At 40.3% G+C, this 17,685-nt stretch overlaps 1 protein-coding gene across 1 annotated transcript in view; it reads left to right on the top strand.

The window, feature by feature from the left end:
• STMN2 (stathmin 2) overlaps positions 1 to 14,634 on the top strand; it is a 46,343-nt gene extending 31,709 nt beyond the window's left edge. Inside the window, exons 4-5 of the mRNA XM_042923727.1 lie at positions 6,463 to 6,654; positions 13,358 to 14,634. Of these exons, the coding sequence (XP_042779661.1) occupies positions 6,463 to 6,654; positions 13,358 to 13,417 (252 nt within the window). The 3' untranslated portion in view covers positions 13,418 to 14,634. The remainder of the gene's footprint in view (positions 1 to 6,462; positions 6,655 to 13,357) is intronic.
• The last annotated feature ends 3,051 nt before the right edge of the window (positions 14,635 to 17,685 follow it).

A 17,685-nucleotide genomic window follows, 5' to 3' on the forward strand; every position in this document is an offset into this window, starting at 1 on the left:
ATCTATAAGTGCCAGTTAATATTTTTATTATCATAAAAATAAGCATATTCTCACTAAATTAACTTAATTCTAACTCAAAGTAAATGTAAAAATAGACATAGCCATACAAGCAAAATAAGATTTCTGATAGGCTTTTAAAACATAAAAAAGTTTGTGAGCTTCTCTCGCCTCCATTGGTACCATTGAAAGGCCTGCTTCTGGGAGTTTAGGGACCACATCTGAGAACCCGTGACCCAGGCTGTGTTGCCTGTGTGAGTCCTTCTGGATTTACAGCTGGAGGACTGCCACGGAGTCATTTCCACTGGGCCCAGACTCACTGTGTGACAAATGTTTTGGCAGTGTCCCCAGTCCCTCACTCCATCTGTTGCCACTATCGCAGCACTGACCACCTGGTTACTGGGTTGGACAACCCTCCCTCGGGCTTCTTTGAGCCAGAATTAATGCCCCTTTGATTTGCTGGTAGAAGAAATTTGTTATACAAGAAATAGCCCTTTTTCCTGCTTTTTCTGCTCTCTTTGATTATCTCTGGGACTCAGCTTTCACCTCCATGAGACTATATATTATATCGTGAGGTCAGCTTGTAGCTCACATTTTGAAATCAAAATTTCCATACCACAACTGGCCCACAAGGGTGAAGCAATATAAAGACTTTAGTCGGCCAGCCAGCCAGCCCGCCATTTATTCATTCAACAAACATTTAGCAAGTAACAGCAGACCTAAGCTAACCACTTCCCAATTGGCCCAGGACAACTCCTGTTTATTCCTTTTTTTGATATCATCATTATCATTTCAATGTCATAAGTGCCCAGTTTGGACAATAAATTATATGGTCATCTAAGCCAAGCAATAGTTTTTAAGAGTGTCTTTAAAGCACAGTGGTTAAGAACATGCTTAAGGCAATACCCATAATCAAAGTCTGGCTCTATCACATAATAGCTGTGTGACCTTGGACAAGTGACTAACCTGTCCATCTATGTCTTATTTTACCCATCTGTAAAATGAGCCTAATGATAGGACCTGGGTCATGGAGTTATTGACCATGGGTCAATGAGAATTAAAAGACCTATCCTACATGAAGCCGCAGGCAAGTACTGTGAGAGACAACCAGCTATTATTATGCAAAACACAGCTGGTTCCTGCCTGCAGAAACTATAGTCCAGCAAACTCAGAATCATATAGAGAAAAGAAGTTTCTTGCTAAAAAAGATACTGAAATGTTACCATACATTTCTTGAACATTTTTAAATGTTATAAAATATTGTTTATCAAGTTACAAAGGAGAAACAGTTTGACAGGTGACAGGTATATAAATGGGTCTGCCCAACTAACAGTGGCTTGAAAAAAATAAGTATTATGAAAAAAAGATGGCAATTTAAGAATTTTAATGACATTAATAAAATCTCACCCTAAAACAGATTGAATTAAGAAGAGTACTACACAAACAGTACTCACAGTTCAGTGAGATAATTGACACACTGACGATATTGGTACAATCAACTGCAAAGTCCCTGAACCTCTGAAAGAAAGATGCATTGCTTATTTTATTTTATTTTTTTGAGAGAGAGAGAGAGCATGCAAGTAGGGGAGGGTCGGGGTGGGAGAGAGAGAATCCCAAGCAGGCTCTGCACTGTCAGCATGGAGCCTAATGTGGGGCTGAGACTCACAAAGCCATTAATTACATCATGACATGAATTGAAGTTGGACACTTAACCCACTGAGCCACCCAGGCACCCCTGCATTGCTTTTTTTTTTTTTAAATAAAATGGTGTAAACTGGGCCATGATTAGTCACCAAACCTGATAGACTTAACTTTCTTGTTTGTTGGCATCTCACATTATAGATGGTAATTACTGTCACATCCAGGAAAAGAGGGGGTGGTTTGTACAGCAACGATTATAAACTCAAGTGCTGGCTTATTTGTGATTCAACATTCGGGAGGCATCTGCTCCTTGGAGGATGTGACACTTGGTCCACAGAACCCTCACATGTGTCATGTGTTGTCCCTCAGGGAAGAGCACCCCCATGGTTCTTTTCCTAGGAGTTAACCACAGTAAACGCATTCCAGGCTTTAGCAGAAGAGCTCATTCTAAAGGGCTTGGGTTTTAACCATTTAAAATGTTTTATTATGCTTCTCACTTCAACACACAGTGAATATTGCACACTTTTGTTTTGCACAATTATACTCAATTATCATATTTTTTAATGTTTGTTTATTTTGAGAGAGAGCACAAGCAGGGAAGGGGCAGAGAAGGGGGGGTGGGGGAAGAGAAAATACCAAGCAGGCTCTGTGCTGCCAATGCTGAGCTCCACTCAGGGCTCGATCTCACCAACTGTGAGATCATGCCCTAAGTCGAAATCAACAGTCAGATGCTTAACGACGGAGCCATCCAGGTGACCCTCAATTATCATATTTTAACAAGACATTATTTATGACTCTAACTGGGTTGCTAATGGTTTGTCACTGTTAACAGTAAAGCCAATAATTAGAGACACATCCTTTAAAGATATTTAGGTACTCAGAGATCTAGTGTCTGATAAATGGTTCTAGTTAGTGGCAAGTAATATATCCAGATGATGAAAGGGGACAATAAAATAAAGGGTTAGAAATGTGTTCACTCCAGAAAGAAATGGAACACTAGTACTAACTAAAATATAGTCTTAAATCTCATAAGAGTACATAAAATAAAATTGAGTTTTATATATCACTTAACTCAAATTTATCTTCCATTTCATTTGTATAGTAATTAAACTCTTATACTCAGTAATATAAGGCATGGTAATGAACCTCTCTGGAAAATGTTAAAGTGTTCCTAAATGTACAATAACTCTTGTCCCTGTCTCATTATTTTTCCCTTCACGTACCTCTCATGTAATCATTTCGGTGATGCTGAGTTCAGTGTATGCTTAGAAAAAGTGGGCACCAATTCTGCGCCTCCATTATTACAATAGCAAGGTGGAGAAGGTTCCCTGGTCTCCCAGAATGTCATGTTGGATGTCTTAGCTCTATAAATAGTTTGTCTTGACATTTGCATTGTATCAGCTGATCGTTATCATGCCCTAATTTTCCATTTCAGTATTTCAGTGACCTTCTATGTTAGGTACATGCCATTCAGAGACGGTCCTCCGTGGTCAGATCCTTCGCCCTTAAACAATTTATTTTTAACAGCTTTCAGCAAATCCTACCTTTTAAGCCTCCCAGTCAAGATTCTTTTCTGCTAATCTGCCCAAGCGAGGAAGAAAATAAAATCACCTCTTCAACCATGTGGTGAGAACGTTTACCAAAATGAAGGGAAATGCTTCCACTTTTGTCGAAAACATATTTTTATTCTGGATCCTCACACATGTTATGTTTCAGGGCAGTTTTCTGAACTAAATGCTTATTTGCTCACTGAAGCGTAACCAGTTTTCTTCCTTGAGGCTGTGACCGGGAGATTAAAAGGTGTATTGATGAGAGAATCAGTCTCTCCCCAGGAATAAAGTCAGAGAAGTTGTAGGCAGTGACATCTGGATGCTAGGGTGTGAAAGAAGGAAAAGGGAGTAGTGCTGTCTTCAGCGGTGGAGACCTTAAGAACTGAGGTAAAGGCCCCGAGACTATTAGCTCCACAGAAGAGTTTGTCTAAGAGTTGAGTGCCTGTGAGGAAAAACCAAAATAGGGTGCCAAAAGTATCTTCTCAGTGTGGGATCCTTTCCGTAATCGATGTATTTTTTTTAACGGATGTGGCTTTAGATATTTGAAACATAGATGATCAATAGGTCCCAAAAATGTATCAGTGGAGAGGAGGGTGGATGCAACATTCCCTCAGTAGAGGAAAAGGCACCACAGAAATGAGCAGCCCCGAAGGGGGCTGGCCCAGTTTGGCGGGTCTCCGTCACCTATCAGCAGCCTCATGTGAGAACGCTCTGTACTGCCTTCTGTTTCTGTTTCACCCCATTAATTGTGCTAAAGAAATACACTCGACACCTGTGCTGGGTAATCTCATTTAGCCCCAATGGCTGCAAAAGTACTAACGCCATTAATTGAGGCACCTCAAACAGAGCCAAATGCTGCGCCCAGTAAGGCAATAGGCCTGTCTCTCCATTACTGGTAACGGGGCCAGTGGGAGTGTTTGTTCACGCAAGCCAAATGTGCCCCACCAAGGCAAGACATTTGAAAAGGTATGTGCTGCGATATTGCCCTTTTAGTCCCCAGGGTTTCCCTTCTCGATTCCCTTCCTCTGCTGTCTCCTGTCTTTAAGTCTCTCACAAAAGAAAATTAAGAATGCAAATATGAACTGTAAGTTAAAATACAATTTTAAAAGTGCCTCAGTAAATTTGAGCCTCTGAAAATTAAAAATTACTCAGTTGCTCATTGATTAACCATCCTTGGTAACTTTCTCTGTGAGCTGATATAGTAAAGAACGGCAGGCATATGGCCCCTTGCCATGAAGTCCATCAGAGAGAAGCTTTTACACACACACACACCTTTAGTCAGTCTGTCTCTCACATTGAAGTCAGTGGTCCTAGTAGCAGTAAAGAAGCAAATCAATGTAGGATGCTTTACCAATAGTCCCACCTAGAGGCAGAAGGATGAACCAGCTAGAAAATATTTTTTCAGGTTTTTTCCAGAAAGGTGCCGTTTGATTTTGAATTTATTCCGTGTTAACATTTCCCGTTGTTTTTCATATTGGGTTTTACCATAAGCTATAACAAAGCAAGTATGTGATGTAGTCTCCTAAGGATGTCAGTGAAACCATTTGGGGACTAAAACAAGATGCGGGGCTAGTTCCCCAAATTTTCTAATCTCCCATGAGTCACAAGACCTATTCCTGGTAAACTTCAGGATAAACATATCAGCAAAGAGTCTCAAGGCTGTCTGATTTTCCCCTTCCTATCTGAAGAAAAGTTTCTTCTCCGTCAAGCCTCATACTGTATGTATACCAAGATCTCTCCTGTGAGACCCCATGATGGCTATCAACTAAATATTTTCCTATTAATGCTTTTAACATTAACATTAATTAATCAATATTTGACAAGCCATGAAACACATTTTTAAGCTGCCATTGTTTAGGCGTTCAGAGTTACAGTCACTCCTGCAAAGTCTCACCTCAGAGCACCAGCCAGTCCTAAGAAATTACCCAGGAACAATGCCTGTGTAATAATTTAGTCTTCAACCTGGATAGCTCGGCATTGAGTAAGACTTAACTGCATACTGTGAAAGAAACAATGAATGTGGGAAGAAGTTAAATAGCACATCCAGGTCACCAACACAGGCCTGACACCAGAGGCCATGCCAGTGCATTTTCCAAAAGGTACCCTGAATAGCCTGCATTAGAATCACCGGGGATACTTATCAAACATATAGATTCCTGGGGGTGCCTGGTGGCTCAGTCAGTTAAGCATCCAACTCTTGATTTCACCTCAGGTCGTGATTTCATGGTTCATGAGTTCAAGCCCCGCATGGGGCTCTATGCTGACAGTTCAGAGCCTGCCTGGGATTCTCTTCTTCTCGCTCTGCCTCTCTCCCCATCCTCTCTCTCTCTCTCAAAATAAATAAATAAACTTATATTACATATATACATATATTATCTATGGGTCTTAACCTGGGTCTTAACCAAAGAACCACAGAATCAGAACTTTGGGGAGTGGATACCAGGCCTCTGCATTTTTATCAACCACTTCAGTGATTGTTAATATACACTGTACAGAGTCATACAGCCTCCTGATGCTGCAGGGAAACTACAGTGCACAAAATGTGGGGGGATGCCAGGTGGGGTGCAACTGCCTCTGGCGTTTCTACTCTAATCACTAAGTAACCACAGGGTTTCAAAGATTACCCAGGTGACCTTGGCATGTTCAAGAGGGGGCCAGAACAAGGACTTTCTGTTTTCTGTGGCCAAGTGGATATTACCTTTACACCATTCACACGTCTCCAAAGAAAATTTGGGTAATGAAAGTAAAACAGGCAAGTGAGGAGAGGTGCGTGTGGAATAAAACGAGAAAGTACATTTGGAGATTTGATTGGCTAAAGTTGAAAAGCTCAAGACTTAGCCTACAGCTGATGAAAAATGGAGCAGGGGAAAGAGGTGAACTTGTCCCAATCCTCCCATATTTTCCTTAGGCTTCAATGGACGCTGCTATCCAATGATTAATTATAGCATTCCCGGTTGCATGAATGCTTAGCATCAATGCTTAGCTTGTTTTATTCTAAAAAACAAAACAAAACAAAAACTCCTCAATGAGGGTTAAATGCTTCTTCTAAGACGGTGTGTCCAAAAAATCCCCAGCTGAAAATTCAGCTAGCCACATTCAGTAGAAAACTCAAAGCCATGTAGATGAGTACTGAATTGACAATAGTGCTTAAGGCTAGAACAAGTGTTCATTGGAACCCTCAAATCGGTGGACCCGCTCTCTCAAATCAGTGGACCATTATTCTGCCAGGTTTGCTTTTGGGTGATTATAAAATGGATATGTTTTTCTTCCCCAGTCTCAGGAGGCCCAGGTGCTGAAACAATTGGCAGAGAAGAGGGAACATGAGCGAGAAGTCCTTCAGAAGGCTTTGGAGGAGAACAACAACTTCAGCAAAATGGCGGAGGAAAAGCTGATCCTGAAAATGGAACAAATTAAAGAAAACCGTGAGGCTAATCTAGCTGCTATTATTGAACGTCTGCAGGAAAAGGTAATCCCGACAAAGTTCTGGGCATAAGCATGCATTCATACGCAACACAGCTGGGTGAAGTTCCAAATGCCCGGCACCAGGGACTTAGTCAAAACTTGTTTCAAGTACAGAGACAGCTAACGCCTTGGACAGGTTCTTCCATTGTAGCACTGACTCTGTGGGCACTGCGACATGGGAGAGGAATGGGAATCCAATGTTAAAGCTAGAATTTGGTGAAATGTTTTAGTAGTGAATGGATTCAGGGAAGCTGATTCATGCTTTTCAAATATATAAAAGACTTGCACAAACTTTAAGAACCAATCCATTAGAAAAATATTAAATTGGAAATATGAAACACGCCATAAAAATATATATTAATAAGTAACAATAATATATAACAAAATAATACATTCAATATTTACTTTACTACTTCATTGAGTGTAATATTGAATATATAAATAATAACTTGGGGGGTGCCTGGGTGGCTCAGTCGGTTGAGTGTCCGACTTCAGCTCAGGTCACGATCTCACGGTCTGTGAGTTCAAGCCCCACGTCGGGCTCTGGGCTGATGGCCCAGAGCCTGGAGCCTGCTTCCGATTCTGTGTCTCCCTCTCTCTCTGCTCCTCCCCCGTTCATGCTCTGTCTCTCTCTGTCTCAAAAATAAATAAACGTTAAAAAAAATTTTTTTTAAATAAATAGATAAATAAAAATAAATAATAACTTGGAAAAATATATTCAAGAAATGACAGACTACCTAGGAAAAATGGAAAGCCCATTCTGTCTATGTAGGAGAATCTACATGGGAAACCAGGGTATAGTAACATTCATGGAACCAAAGGGAAGGGAAGCTAGTAAGGGATGTTTATTTCCTCACGTTCTGATATCCTGGTGTCTTTCTCCTCACCAACCCTGAAATATACCCATTCCCATCAATCAGGATGAGCAGAGCAGGAGATCCTCTGAAAAGTATTCTCTCTTTCCCTGTTGTTGACGCTATGCTATCTATCCATCACCACCACCACCACCCAGAAAAGTTTCCTTTGAAAATGTGTAGTATAGATATGAATAGTGTAGCTTTTTCCATCTCCAGAAATTGGATTAAGCATTGAGAAATATGATCTTTGAGAAACAATGCCTCAGTCCTTTTCTGAGCCGTTGCCCTCTGCACCAGCACTGAGTACTATTACATGTTGGCACTGGAGATACAGACGGAAGTAGGACTGTCCCTGTCATCAGAGCACTAAGAGTTTAGACAAGATCAGCCTCCTGTTTTCTGAGTATTTCTTAGGAAGACCCAGGGATCAGGCAACTCTGTTCTGAAGTTCTGATGACTCTGTTTTTACTCTCATTCTCTGATGACAAATATCAATCCAGAACCAAAGGAAATCAGGCACAAAACATAAATATGCATATATATATATATACACATATATATATAGTATATAATATATGCATATATATATAATTTCATGGAGATTTTCATGGGCATCTGTGCTTTTGAGGGATTTTTTAAAGCATTGCCTAGGGAAGGGCCTATGGGCTCTGACACAGCAGTAGGACACTGAGGCTCTCAGAGGTATGTGGAGAAAGTACTAGATGACCTGGTCAGGAGCAGAGAACCACTGAATGCCTTGGTCAGAACCTTAAAGTTAAAATTTAATTTATGCATATAAGCTGGTGCTTCCATACTCTCAGAACAATGTCATGTGTTTCACCCAAGTGCATCAGGTCAGGATTTCAAGGAGGCAGTTCAGCTCTCTGCATGTTACACATGGTGGTACCATAGCAAGTGCTTTGCTGAGATGCAGGAGAGCAAAGTTCCATTGGGCAAAATTTATCTGCCTCACCTTGAACCATTCAGTCTTCCTCCATTTGCCCTCAGTTCACACATTTCTGTACAACCAAGGAGATTCCTGCTGACTGGTGCTTATACCGTGGATAGCAGAAGACCACCGTATGTTCTGTTTGGGATAATTATGACTCAACCATCTCATATCCTAGGCCCTAAAAAAAAAAAAAATTAATGAAGTTGCTAGAAATGGGGCATGCTGATCACATTCCAGGCTTTTCAATTAGACCGTAATATCTAGTGCAAGATTTATATCACTGACAACCAGGAGCATTATTGTTTTTGAAATTACACACATGCAAATATATAGCATATCCCTCTTGATTTCAACTATAAAGTGGTACATAAAATTTGCGTGTTTTAACTAGTATTTCCAGAGGTGTTGGATTTTAATAGGTAATTTCTTTTTCTCTGTGTATTTCTCTTCACCCACTCCCCAGCCCAGCACCTTTTAGCACTCTTTCCCATTCTCACCCAGATTTAGTCTCCACCTCCTTTCAGACACACTTGCATACAGACATGCAATTTGTCCTAGAAATAATCAACCTGTGGACGGCTTAACATCCTGACATCAAGCTGCAAACTCTCCCAGTGAGACGCAGGCGTCTATATTTTTTAAAACCCTCCAGGTGATTCCAATATTTGGCCAGGTTTGAGAACTAGGGGTTTATAGCCTATTCTGATTTAAATCCCAACTGACAGTATTCTATCCCACACTGGATAATGCAGCCCAGATCATTTTTAGGACCACATTCCCCTTGGAATTTCACAGCCACAGAGATGCTTTTCAAATCTAATGGGACCTTTGGCCGGTGTCCTCCAAAATTCATTATCATCTCCATAAAGTGGAGGTACTCCTTGGGGAGTACCAAATTTTCTTCCTTTTGACGTATTTTAAATATGTTTTCTTTTTCCTAAATAAGACAGAGTAAGGTTTTCATCATGACCAATATCTAGCCTTTTGTTTGAATGAAATTACTGCAGTAAGATTAAATTAAAAAGGGAATCAATAATAATACTAATGCTGAAAATGCATGAAACTGCTAACATATATAAGCTGTTCTGGAATCCGATGCATCAAAAGATGATTACTACTGAAAATGACACCGATTAATCAGTTAATCATTCAGTGCATATTCGTGGAGCACCTACTATGTGCTTAGACACCTGGAATAATATCAAAGAGCATTTACCAACCGTCTCTTTCCCTATGCAGATAATATAAAACTAGCAACAAATAGCATAGCACCAAAAATTAGAGAATAAGACAACACATAATATGGACCAATATAGATAGTTAATACAAAAGCACTGAAAAATGTTAGTAAAAATGAAATCCATGTCAAGGCTAGCACACTAAATTCTCACCACTGTGACAGGCCTCACTTCACTGAGCCTGTCAATTAGCCAGACGACCTGATACAGTTCCACAGAGCCATGGTGTCCGCGGTTTCCTCAGTGTCATTCACTGACAAATTCCCACAAACTTCTTGGAGATCCAGCCATGTTAGCTCAAAGTCTTTAGCTAAAACTGAAAGCCTAAAGCAAAAACAATCTCAGTTGCACTTTAGAATCCACTGAAGTGCTCTTTAAACTAAGAGATTTTGATTTAATTGTCTGGGGTGGCACCCAGAGATCAGTATTACTTCTAAAGTTTACCAGTAGATGCTAATAGCAGGAGTTGAGAACCACTGAGCTAAAGACTTCTTAAATACACTTTGTTATATTGTCGTAAATTATATTAAAGTATTTTTATCTTCGTTCCATAGAAGTGTTCTTTTTTCCTTCAGAAAAGAATGTTACGCTTTTTTTTTTCAATGTCTGTTTTCATAGCACCTCGTCTCAACACCCCAGCTTATTATAAAGGAAAGAATCAAATGTGGAGAAAGGTGTGAAAGAAGGAATGCATCTGCCACCGAGAATTACACTAGGCTGATCTGTTTATGCCACTCACATCGAAATTACAACTACCCAACAGTCTTCAAATTGAGTGACATAAATAGTCATACCCAGGACTCAAAAGTATAGTCTGTGGACAATGATTGACACTCTGGTGAAGTTTAAAATGTTCTTGTTCATGGAATAATATAATAGAAAGAGACACACTGAGACAGAGACTGAGATGGAGACAGAGACAGAAAGAGAGACAGAGACAGAGATAGAAAAACACCTTTTCCTGCCATGCGAAAGGATTAAAGAGACACTTTCTTCTTCCCCCAACATGTCCTTTCTCCTCTAACGCATTCAACAGTATCTAGCAGAAAATTCACTGCCTGGCCCATCAGGAACCCTGAGTAACAGCAGCTCTGTCATCAGACCCAACCAGGATCTGTAGTGGGTATTTTTTAAAAACCAGTTAAAGCAGGTATAATCATTTTCACAATATTGCATACATTCATAATACATCTAACTTTAACATCAAGCATTTAAAGGTACAGCCAATTACCAATCTTTTCATGTAGGCCAAGACCATTTTGAGAGATGGATCAGTTAATTGGGGTACCATGTCCCCCTTTTCCCCATTATCCACCGATATCATATTAGCTATGATTTACAGTTTCAATTTCTTTAAAATTGGGTAAGGGCTAAAGATATCTGCAAAATAATATGAATATAGGACCTTAACAACTTTTCTTTTTTACAAATTTCCCCTAGCTTTTATACTTGATCCAATATCTGATCATACTGCCCTTTCTCAGGTATTTCCAAAGCTTTTCCTCCACCCACACTAGCTTCTATTACTGTATCTTTAATTAAATTATGTAATTAAATTCTCAACTAGCTAGCCGAACAGGGTGGAAATATCATTGACTACAAGTAAGCATGTAACTCAGCCAGTGAGAGGAAAAGTATGTGGAAATAATAGGGAAGAGCCTACTAGCCTCATAAGCAACCCAACATTTAGGTGATACCAGGATGATGGCGGGAATGGAGAGTGTTGGTTAACCTACCAGATCAGTTAAGAGGACTTCTAGTGAACCTTGTTGAATTCTCCACTTAATTCAAATTGTGTCACATCTTCTTGCCTTTATAGCTCTACCCCACGATTCACTAGCCAAGGCCAAGACCGCCCAGATCATAATATTGTAACAAATACCAAAGGAGCTTCCCATGGTGTTCAGGAGTAAGAGAAGCAAAAAAACACAGACAACCTTGACAGCTACTTTACCTAGCCAACCACAAAGGACGGTACTTAGTCAGTAAGAGATGTTTTAGTATATTGATCATCTCACCTCTAACAATATAGAAAAGTTGGTGCAAAAACATTGTATCATTATTTCAGTGACAATAGCATCCCATAATATGATACAGCTTAAAATAATAAAAATATTTTGAGGGAATAAGATTCTGTGGTTCTTTTCTGAAGAGGTGATTTTGATGTTATATAACTCCTTAGATACAGATTTCAAACATTATTAATTTTCATCTGTCATAAACTTTTCTTCTCCTCTGACTTTTGTTTGGGGGGAGGGGTCATTCTTGTTCATGAATGCAATTTATGTAACTATTTACTATTGAACCTGTCTGAGGAATGAATAATGAAAGGAAAAGAGGACGTAAAACTAGCTGTTCTTGATTGCTCCGTGTAGGCCAGCCATTTTGCATGTACTACTGCATTTAATCCAAACAACAACCCTGAAAGGAGATACTGTTATTGTCTCCATTTCATATCTAAGGAATTTGTCCTTAGAGAGATTTAGTCAAGATCACAAAGCTAAGTAGACGACAGAGTTTAGCTCTGAACCCCTGTCTTTTTCATTCCACCCCTTATACTAACCTTTATACTAAGCTGAAGCTGCAATTCGTTGACGATCATCAAACACCACACAGTAAGCAGGCTTAGCAGTACCATTGGAAGTTTACGCTCCAATGACCACTATCATCTCGATATATGAAAACGTTCTTTCCTGGCATTCACAGCTCACTCCTGACCCCTCTTTTGTATTGCAAGTGCGTAGCCATTTGTAAAAAGAATTTCTGATGACATTGACCGCAATCCTCATCTTGCATTTAAATCGACTCATGCAACAGAATTTCACAGATGGAGCTGATACTCTAGGTCATCTAGTTCAGATCCCTTGTTTGTATTTGATACCTAGTGAGGCAAAGGAGACCTTAAAAGGTAAAAAGTATACATATAATTAAATTAAAAAAAAAAAAAAAGGAAAGAAGAAAAAGAAAGACCTCATATTTCTTGGCTTCCAGTACAGAAATCTCTCTAATCACATCTTCTTAGGGAAATGGAATGTTTCCTAAAACCATCTTTCATACATTTTTGCATACCAAGGGAGTAGTTACATACAATGCTAAAATATGATCTATTACACTTCCCTTATATTGATGGGAGGAAGGAAGGTAAGACTGGAAAGGTCACTGGGACTCAAGTTTTGAAAGGCTCTGACTAATAGGTTAAGCATTTAAGAAGCATATAAAAAAGTCTTCTTCCTGCGTCTAATCCTCTCAAAGCGTCCACTGATAATTGTAAAGCCCTTAAAATATTCAGGAAGAGGAAAAACACCACTAAATAGTGTAAACAACAGTAGGATGTTCTATTGCCATTTTCTGGATTTATATAGCGATCATAATATTCTGGATTCCCTTGATCATATGACCTTTTTAATAGTTTTACTCAAATACAGTATTAAGGGTTTTTTTAGGCGCTGTAAGTCTTACAAGATCTTCTGTTATGTTATACTTACTGGGTCCCTTGTCCTTTCTCGTGAAGTGAAGAGAATTCCTAATGATAGACATCAAACAACTGGGTGACTTCCAACGAGGCATGTATTGTGTAAAGAAGTAGGCAAGCCTTTCCGGTTCTCTGTGGAGCAGACAACCAGGCTCTGTGACATTACTTCTCCCTTTGGTGTCTTCCAGGAGAGGCATGCCGCGGAGGTGCGCAGGAACAAGGAACTCCAGGTTGAACTGTCTGGCTGAAACGATGGAGGGTATGGCACGCCCCACCATTAGTAAATCCCCCTGCCTATATTATAATGGATCATGCGATATCAGTATGGGAAATGTATGACATGGTTTAAAAAGAACTCATTATAAAAAACAAAAACAAAAAAACAGAATCAAAAATTAAAAAAAAAATCAATGCGGTCTCTTTGCAGAATGTTTTGCTTGATGTTTAAAAAATACCTTGGATCTTATTTTGTAAATACTTACATTTTTGTTAAAAAATACAAGTATTGCATTATGCAAGTTATTTCATAATCTTACATGTCCTGTAACAGGCTTTTGATGTTGTGTCTTTCCACTCAAATGAATTTGCTAGGTCTGTTCTTTTTGAAGCCCTCATGTCGAACTCCATTCCCTGCCCTTTTCATTCCAACAGAAAAATGAGGTCAGTAGACAGTCTATGGTGCTAGAAACCCACCATTGCCTAATGACCTAGATGGCTTTGTAATCTCTGAACTTGACTAAGACCACACCTAGGTTACAGGTTTTATGACTCCACACGAACCTCCACATTTGTTCACTCATAATCTACTAACTGCCTAGAAACTACAAAACCAGGCTAAGAAAAAAAAAACAAAAACACCAATCATAGCATTTACTTCTGCTTCTCCTGGATTATGTGCTACAAATGTGCTTTGGCTTTAGAAAGGGATGGATGAGAAGACAGAGCTGAGATCAACCTGGGTAGAAGCAGAAAGTTAAACCCTTTAAAAGCGCTGAACGCAGATTCGAATCCAAATGGTTCAAGCAGCCATGAAATCGCTCTTCATGAAGTGGGCTTAATTCTCTAGTTTAAGTTCTTTTGATGGAATGAATTAATTAATGTGTCAGGTGGCTTATTTGTGGATGCCATGATTGATGATGTTCATTTTAAGCTCTTACCTATAGTACAAGTACATGATGCTACTGAATATTTTTCCACTTGGAAACTGTGAGCTGGTTGTTGCATTGAAACACACATACAAACGAGATCAAAAACACTGCGGACTTTCACTCAAGCTGGTCTTTCTTCCCCAGTGTGAGGCAATCCTGCCTATTAAAAAAAAAATTACTCTATCTGTGAGGGCTGATACAGCTAAGGGGGCTAGGCAGGGCATTTGTGCCAACTAAGAATCACCAGACACCCACCATAAGTACCTATCGCAGTTTTGAAGTCGTTTCTCCCCCAAATCCCAACTCCTGAAGGTTGCTGCCTGCATATTTACTCTTCATTAGTGCTATTTTCCTGTATGTCATTGTGAGCAAGCTGTGATTAATAAAGAATTGGAGTTCTGTGAACTAATAAAGGTTCAGTCTGTTCTCTTGCCCCTTCATGTATCTGACCTGGAGTTCAGATTTTAAAAGGGTGGCCAATGGATTAGACAATCTCATAAGCAAAGAGACAATGATTAGAGTTTGAAGGAAACCAGTGCCCTGCTGATTCACTTCCCTTCTGGGGCAGCAGGCAGCATCTCTTTTCTCTCTGCTTCTGACAGGCCAACGCAGCAGGAGAGGTCTTCAATCTGTTCCCCTTGAAAATATTCAGGACTGCAGGAGATACCACAGGTTCAGACTGACGATTCTGAGAACGAGACCCCCTTTCAAAGCACTTGGAAGGTTCCTGGCACCACCTCGTGCTCTCCCATGTGGCCACAGAACACCTTCACCAGCCTGTTAAAATGAGATCTCCCTGCCATAGTGCTGAATTTTGCACCACCAGTAAGCATACTGCACACATGGACACAGCAGGGTCCTGTCAATGACCCAGATGGATCTTACAGGACCAAAGGAACCCCATCCAGCTTTAGCAGAAAATCACAAATAATTGAAACCATGCAGATTCATGAATAAGTAAACTGGGCTATAGTCCATAGGAGCACTAGTGAGCCAGGTTTGAGGACAAGGCCACCTGGTCCCTATCTTTGTGGGAATCTAACACTGCAACGATCAATACACATGTTTGCAAGCCTGAACGCCACGATCTTCCTTTGGGAAGTCAGTTGGAGCTTCTGATTAGCATAAACCAATCTTCATTTTCGTACTGATTTCTATACAACTTAGTTTGTAATGTTTTCGTAAAACATTATTTGAAGGGTTTCCATGGGACCAGACCCTGTGACTGAGCCCCGGAAACATGAAAATGAATGACCACAAGAAGCTCACAATCTACTTATGAGGCAATGGGGATATTTTGGTGTGTCCCTGCAGCATACTGAGGGGAAGCATAAAATTTCTGTGAAGCTTTCTGAAATAACTAGAAATAGTTGACAAACATCTCACACTACTTTGTGGGTCCCTACATTGGAACTGTTGACCAATCCAACTGAAAACCCCAAAGGTGGAGAAACTAAGGCCCAGAGAGACAGAAGATAAGTGACTTTGCTCCAGGTCAAGGTTTCCACTTAGCGTGATTTCTCTCCTTATTGGTAGCTCATCAGCAGACCACCCTCAAATCTTACCACACCAGCAAGGATGTGTTATGTCTATAAAGTTCCCCTAGACTAATGTTTTGCAATATTGGCATGCTTCATAGTCATTTGGAGGACTTGCTAAAAACAGATTGCTGAGCTGCAACCCCAGAATTTCTGATTTCTGAGGTCTGTGGAAGCCTGAGAATGTGCATTTCCATCACGTTCTCAAGTGGCACTGGCATTGCTTGCCTGCAACCTCACTTGAGAGGCCCCGCTGCAAAATGAAATCGGTACAGATGTGTGGATTCTTGGTGATGGCCACGGTGGTGGTATTGTTTCATTCAGGGCATATTCCATGGGAGTGGGGCATGAAAAGAAACTCATTCATTCAATATTATTCAAAAAAGTGGAACCCGAAGGAATCCAAGAAGAAGGAAAAAATGAACTAGACCTTGCAAGTTCATAAAAGAATAGAAAGCGTCTAAGAGACAGATGAGGTCAAGGAACCAAAAGCGTTGTCTCTCTCACAACATCTTATTTCAGTAAGGCTTAAAACGCCTCAGATGCTCCTGACCCTTTAAGAGTTGAACTAAGAGATCTTTGCAGAGATGATGTCATTTTGCAAGTTATCCACAGTTTGGTAGTCTTGTTCCACTTATAATTTTTTTTACAGAGAGTCCGGTATCCTTGGGACTATGTTTAAATTGAATATATGACTTTAAAATGCACTCTGAAGAAAATTCACAGAAGCTCATCGGTTTACAGATTTACCCTCCTCTCCTATTTCTTCTATACCCAAAATATATGGAACAACTGACGGTGACAAATTCTGTTTTCTCTGGAGGCAAGCACCAGCCTTTATAACATTTCTCAGGAGATAACATATGTAAGAGTGTACTGACAGTCATACTCTGCCACATCCACCCCCATCCCACTGAGGGAGAGAAGAAGGAGGAGATATGGCACCCGTGATTTTACAAACCAAATAATCAATCATCTTGCGTTCTCAGCCCTGAATGAGACAATTAGCTTTGACTTCTAATCAGGCCATTTGCTGAAAATTCCTAAGGCAAACACACAGCCCCAAACAAAACTGAGATTCCCAAACTCTTCCCCCAAATTACCATAGAGTCATCTTGGATCCTTCACTGCCCCCACCACCCACTTCCGGTTAATCATCAAGTATCATCAGTTTGACCCCCAAATTGCCCCTCATTTCTTGCTTCTTTTCTATTTCCATAATCACTCCCCTACTTTGGGTTTCATTATACTCTTACAACAACCAACGTATCTCCTTCATTCTAATCTGCAGGCCCCTCTCCACTCTGACCACATTTCTCCAGTCCTCTACCACCTCGTCCCCCTTAGCAGCACTCCTCTGCATGGCGGTAAAGTGCCTCACTAGCCCCCTCATTTCTCAAGAACATTGCTCCCCTTGGACACCAAACTATTCACTCTAACAAGAACCTTCTGGTCTCTATGCACATGCTGTACTCTCTGTTTAGAATTATGGTCACTACAAATTAGTTAGGAGATGCTAGACCAGACTGTGATGAAACCTACAAAATCTAAGTGGGGCTATTAAATCACAGAGGCTTATTTTCTGCTCCTGATACATGTCCAGCATGGGTCACTGTGGACTCTGTCCTTCCTCACTCTGCGCTAAAGGCCAAGGAACTGCCTTTATCTGAGATACTGCTGGCCACTGTGGAAAAGGGAAAGTGGGAAGCCGGCCAATTGTGCACTGGCCCAGAAGCAGCAGACATCACATTTCTTTGGAAAAAGCAAGTGATATGACCACATTTAACTCCAAATGGGCAGAAAAATACAATCTCAACATAAGCTCTAAAG

Source organism: Panthera leo, chromosome F2 (genome assembly GCF_018350215.1).
Source record: "Panthera leo isolate Ple1 chromosome F2, P.leo_Ple1_pat1.1, whole genome shotgun sequence".
In the NCBI taxonomy this organism is placed as follows: Eukaryota; Metazoa; Chordata; class Mammalia; order Carnivora; family Felidae; genus Panthera; species Panthera leo.